The sequence below is a fragment of the Athene cunicularia genome (assembly GCF_003259725.1).
Source record: "Athene cunicularia isolate RWA chromosome 9 unlocalized genomic scaffold, athCun1 chr9_part1, whole genome shotgun sequence".
Lineage (NCBI taxonomy): Eukaryota > Metazoa > Chordata > Aves > Strigiformes > Strigidae > Athene > Athene cunicularia.
The window spans coordinates 17,087,997-17,094,539 of NW_020799110.1; the positions used below are offsets into that span (position 1 = coordinate 17,087,997).

Genomic DNA, 6,543 nt, shown 5'->3' on the forward strand with positions numbered 1-6,543 from the left:
AAAGAGATTTTCCCTATCTTTCACATTGGTTGAAATATTTAAGAGTTGAGTCTTGATGTTAAAGCCTGTCAGAAGTTTTCCAATTCATGTCAGTGTGATCAACATTTAACCTTTGAGGTTAATTTCTTTCCTTTCTCACAACCCTGGACTCACCAAAGGAGAATGCCATCTGCAAGGGATTTAAAAAGACTGGCATCTGATGGATTCATGGGTAGGAGGTGCTTACAGTCTGGGTCATCTTGTAGAGCTTTATTTATCCAATTAACGAAAGCAACTTTTTCTTCCTCTGAAAAGAAAAACATCATTGAAATAATTTATAATCTCTTCCACGAACATATACTACTAAGCATCAGACTTGGGTCAAAGAGGTTCATCTGCAACAAAACCCCTTAGTTTCACAGGGGCCGGTTATGGAAAGAATCAGACCAGTGGCAAAGAACACATAAAATGGTCAGTACAAACTGATCTTTCCTCTACTGCACCCTCTAAAAATCTGGTGATTTTCTGAAGGACAACATAAAAATCACAGTGACATAATGGGGAAGATATCATCATGGCAGACTTCAAATTCAGTTTCTCAGCAATTACAGTGAAAAGCTGGAAATTTGTGATCTCAGATGTGCAACATTTCAATCTATGCGCCTTGGTTTGAAATGCAGCATTTCGTTCTGCGTTCTACTAGAATTTCAGAGACTAGTGGTACTTTTGAGACTATAATCTGGATTACTGTGCTGTGTTTAGCTTTGAGAAAGTTTAAAAGTTTAGTACCTCAGGTTTAAATTCTTTTTCATATTTAGTGCAGGATTTATTACTACGTATCTAAAAATGCTTATTGAGACAACAATCAAGTATCAGTATCCAAATTCCCAGACAGTACAGGTGGTATTCACCTCACCTCAAGAAGCATACAAGACAGGTACTTACCCCTGATTCATTACCCTTCTTTCACAGTCACTGAGAAGAAACGTGAAATTCTAGTACATGCTTCATCTCATCATAAATTAGATGGGTGATGAGGCCAGGTCAGATGAATTGCACTCTAATGAGGTCAGTTTCTCTCCACCAAAAGTGAAAGGGAGTCTAAACAATTAGCTCTGAAGGTGTCCCCCCTACAGGCACCCTTTGAGATGGAACACACTCCCTGCTTTGGAGATACACCAAATTCAGCTGGTGCTATAAGGATGATACCGAGAGAGAGGGTATCACCACCTTTAGCTAACTGAAGTGAATCTTCCTCATATATAGAATCTTAACACACTTCTGGAACCACAGCAAATCCCAGACTTGAGTCAATCAAAGAAGTTGCAGTAACACTTATTGCAATATGATCCTGGAAGAGGGTTACCATTCTGACCAGGAGCTGCAATGCAATTAGGCACAATTACCGACTTAGGTGACATGCAGCAGGGGAAGGTAGAAAGAAACAGAGATTAAATATTAAAAGCCACTTCTCAAGTATGAGATAGGCTATGCAAAAATCATATGGGAGTGAACAATTCTGTAATTGCACAGAGACAACTGAGGAGGTCCTTTCATCCAGAAAGGTTATATAGTTTGGTGGGTTTTTTTCATTTTAGTTAAAATTGTGGAAAAGACAATGGGGATTCATTTTTATCTGAATATAGAAATGATTAGATTAGCATGTAATGAGGCCAAAAACTTGACTAGCATTACTAGAAGTACACCAAAGGGCCATTTATTCTCACCACCACCACAGGCTATCAGTGCTTGTTTTCATTTTTTTTTTCTCTCACAAAGATGCCCAACTTAACTCTGAGGGCAGCATGAAACTAGCAACAACACAACAACACACATTTTAAACTATCACCCACACTTACCTTGTCCATCTCCACATGCTTTCTCTATGTTAATTTGCTTTAACAGCAACACTTTTCAGGTTTTTTTCTTGGTCTGCAGTGCAAATTTCAAGTCTTCCTCCATGAAAAATTTGCTTGTGTTTAATTATGTCTTACCTGAATAAGAGTGTTGTGTCCCCTCACTAGATATTGCTGATGTTCCCCCAATTGCTGTAATACCTTGCTTTTTGTTTATTGATTTTCGGAAAGATTTGCTAACATCTTTACTTTTCAGTTCTTGAATTATCTGGAATAAAACCAAAATGAGAGTGTATTTTGTGATTGATCACACCTTCAAATAACTAAGCGTTAACTCATGTAAGTACTCAAGAGTCAGTAGTTAACATGACTGCCTTTGGTATTTACACTGACTTCTGCTCTGAAAAAAGTTTACTGTATGGGTAAAACTTGTTTAAATCCTTTCATGAAACTTGCATACTGGATATCTAATATATTATTTCTCAGTGAGTACCTCAAGTGCTATGTTTATTAAGCCATCATGCGATCTAAAAAAGTAAACATTCAACAATCTACACAATTTTGCCACAGATATTTTGGTAAACTGAAGAAAACAACTAAAGATATACACGTTTTCAATGACTATAGCATATTTCTTCCACTTCATTATATGTTTTACAGTAAAAGGTTACTACATGACAGTTACACATGCCCTTAAGCAAGCTGATACCATTTCCTACCTTCCTGCAATGTAAACCACACTGGATATACTGATACATCCTAGATTTACCCAAATACTGTAGAGGTCTCAAAACTGACAGTGAAGTGTAAGTAAAAGATACAGTTCAATACCTGGACACAAATACTTGCATCTCACATACGAACCATTGCAAATTAGAATCTTAGAAAGAAAGATCAATAACTAGTTCAACAAGCAACCTGCTGCAATTAGCAGCAGTACTCTAAATTCAAAGAAAAACCCAATCATCCCCAAACACACACACAAACCAAAAGCCTGAAGTTTTTGTTTCTCTTAAATAAAGCACACTAGTGAGTGATCCACATTTAAAATGTCTAAACTTTCAAATTTGTTCAATAAAAATGAAAAACTGTACCTCGCTCCCAGTATAAAATAGCCTTTAGGATAGAGATTAAGCATAGTAGCACAATGATTAGTTTACCACTAAGAAAATTCAGACACCAGCATCTAATTGTCTACTCTTTTGTCATAGCAAGGGCTGACCCAACAGTTCCTAAAATATATAGTCCATCCCCTTATCTTTGAGGAAATAGAAAGTAGGACTGATTAAAACTACCGTGGTCTCACATGCTGCACAAATGACATCTACTAAATTAAATAGAGTGAAACAAAGACTGGAAAATAATTGTAAAGGATATTGTAAATTGTCACAGAAAACTTTCCCATTCTCAAAATATTAGTTACTTGTACCAAAATAGTACCGAGTTGTACCACCTCATTCAGTTTTCTATCCTAGTTCTTAACAGGTATCAGACAGTAGGAAAACATCCAAATGGAATGTCTTACAGAGACAAATTCTTCAAAGTTGATTCTTCCATCCTTGTTGCTATCTGTCACTGCAATGATTTTTTCTACAATCTCACGGACCTTGTAACCAGGCAAGGGCAGACTTGCTTCTTTAAACAGGTCCTGAAGCTCATAATCACTGACATACCCACTGTTGTCAATATCTGTAAAATGAAAGCACAAGCTGTTTTTATACTTACATGAAGAACCAAGTATAGTAAATGTTAAGAATAAAGTATGAGAAATACAACTTTAGGGGACAAGTATTTTTTCTTCTGACATAGTAAGCAAGCAAGCATGAAGGAATACTTGTGGATTAGAGGCACCACTGGCCAGGAGTTGTGCCATCTTGTCATGTATTTTCTCAGGAACTTTCTTACAATCCCAAAGCACACTATAACAAGATGACAAATTTGTAAATAGCAGTTTAAGGTTTTTTTAGGATTCCCAACAAAATCCTCTGTAAACCTTTAAGTGAAAGGAAGATCAATTATTATTTTCTTACTGTTGATATTATACCATTTGCAATGAGTAAACTCAAATCTGATGCAAGTTGTTATTAGAAGAGCACACTTATACAAGAAAAACTACTTACACAGGAACTCTGCCTGACTGCATTTTTTTTCTTATCCTAATTTGATAGATATTTTCTGGTTTTTAAGCTTCTGTTGTGATTAGGCTTACCTGTGAAGAATAAATCTGGGATGTATCTGTTTATTAAAGGTGACCTTCCTTAATCTATTAACTAGCTCTGCTGGGAGCAATTTGTACTGCCACCTTCATTTACACTTGGCTCCCAAGACCACAACGTCAGGAATATCCATGTACAACAAAGTATCAGAATGCTTTTTTTCGACAAGAGGTATGGTATAGCTCCACAATCGTGGAAAGTAATGAATGGCTGTATCGCATAAAAATAAATTCAGAAAAATTCAGTATAATTTCTGCTACTTATGATGAAATACAGAGCAGCATGGAAGGAATCAAAAATATTCTTTGTATTTCCACTTTAGGCCAATCTGTGTGCAGAAAGGTGTCTTGAATTCTTGTCTTGGTATAAAAGAAGCATCATTTTACACACCTGTAATATGGTTTTATCCAATATACTGCATAAATTAATCAGTAACATTAACTGTTCCTAACTTTTTTTAATACCTATGCATATTTCCATATATATGTATACACATATCTATACAAGCAAAATTTGAGAATGTCCATTGAAATAGTCTTTCCTGTGCTGCAACGTCTATGCAATGGAGAGAAGTACTTTTAAAAGGAGAAAAGCTATAGTCCATATGTGGTATAGATGAAGCCAAATCAAATAGAAGAAATCATATCCAGCATAACTAGTGCTGGATATAATGCCCATCATTTTATATATTTAATGCTAATATTTTCCATGTTTGACAACAATTTTCAGTCTCTTTCATGGACATACAAAAGCTCTTGAAAAATATAAATCAATAGTATTCTCCCAGTTCTATAAACGATGCATCCAAGATAAGTTAAGAGAACATCGCAACCAACACAGTGACACAGAAACAGAAGCAAAATGATATGGCCGCTTTCCTGACTTGCCACTTTTTTTTCTTTTACTAGTTGAAACACCTTTCTTCATATTGCCTCTAGTATCAGAACTCAGCCAATAATACCAGAGTGGATGTATACGCATCACATTACAGAAGGGCAAGCAGAGAAACACGCTTTCATCTCGAGCCATAATCGATTGCTATACAGGAATTTCCCTGTAACCCACACTACACTATGCAGCCTCTATACAGCTTCATAAGAAGTCACTGCTGACAAAAGTCTAGAAACAGCTGTTAAAAACACCACCTCTTCTTGTGGTTTTGATACTACCAACAATTCACAAATCACTATAGACAAGCTTTGCACGTGTATTATTCCATCCATTGTCTGGCTTGCAGACATGTAACACATGTAATGACAGGGACGGTAGAAAAAGCAGAGGACATGCTCACAAACTCACTCAGATTACCAGCTATTTTATTTCTCCAGGTTCATCTTTCACTGAGTTTAAGTTTCCACGATGACAAGCAGAGAGTTAAATACATGCCTTTTCTGTTTATCAACATAGCTGCAAGCAGCTTACCCATAAAGACATTGGAAATGCAAAAAAATGAAAAAAGCTAATTATGATTAATTTTTGTATTTTACAGAAAGCGTAACAGAGTAAGGAAAAAAATGCTTTTCAGTGAGTAGGAGCAGTACGGACAGTTCTTATAGGAGAAACATGAAAACATACAGAAATAAAGAATGCAGATGATGAAACCAAAATAAATAGAAAAACTGTCAGATAACACCAGTGAGTACCTACCTATCCTAACACCTCCCAACAGACGGATACATGTACACAGTGCTCTTTACTTTGGTCTGTCTTTCCAGCTCCTGCAGGCTATAGACTTTCTGACCTACAGACTACAAAATCACAGAATTATCTAGGTTGGAAAAGACCTTGAAGATCATCCAGTCCAAACATTAACCTAACGCTGACAGTACACCAGATCCCTCAGCGCTATGTCAACCCAACTCTTAAACACCTCCAGGGATGGGGACTCCATCACCTCCCTGGGCAGCCCATTCCAACACATAACAATCCCTCTGGAAAGAAATGCTTCCTAATATCCAGTCTAAACCTTCCCTGGCACAACCTGAGGCCATTCCCTCTTGTCCTATCACTTATTACTTGGTTAAAGAGGCTCATCCCCAGCTCTCTGCACCCTCCTTTCAGGTAGCTGTAGAGGGTGATGAGGTCTCCCCTCAGCCTCCTCTTCTCCAGACTAAACCCCCCCAGTTCCCTCAGCCGCTCCTCGTACGACCTGTGCTCCAGACCCTGCACCAGCTCCGTTGCCCTTCTCTGGACACGCTCGAGTCAATCAATGTACTTTTTGTAGTGAGGGGCCCAAAACTGAACACAGGAATCAAGCTGTGGCCTCACCAGTGCCGAGTACAGGGGTCAGATCCCTTCCCTGTCCCTGCTGGCCACGCTATTGCTGACACAAGCCAGGATGCCATTGGCCACCTTGGCACACTGCTGGCTCATGTTCAGCCGGCTGAATATGACTATGTACATCAAGATGACTGTGTCATAGCAACTCATGAATTACCTTACATGGATGTAACTTACTCCTTTAGCATTTCTACTCTTTTTTTTTTTTTTTT

General features: G+C 37.7%; 1 protein-coding gene across 9 annotated transcripts in view; it reads right to left on the minus strand.

Annotated features, from left to right (window-relative positions):
• Nucleotides 1-6,543, minus strand: part of PLS1 (plastin 1) — a 56,592-nt gene that overhangs the window by 25,749 nt on the left and 24,300 nt on the right. For all 9 annotated transcript variants that reach the window (XM_026855198.1, XM_026855193.1, XM_026855190.1 and 6 more), the window contains exons 3-5: nt 3,361-3,524; nt 1,974-2,103; nt 154-286 (exon numbers count right to left, since the gene is read on the minus strand). In XM_026855198.1, the coding sequence (XP_026710999.1) occupies nt 154-286; nt 1,974-2,103; nt 3,361-3,524 (427 nt within the window). The remainder of the gene's footprint in view (nt 1-153; nt 287-1,973; nt 2,104-3,360; nt 3,525-6,543) is intronic.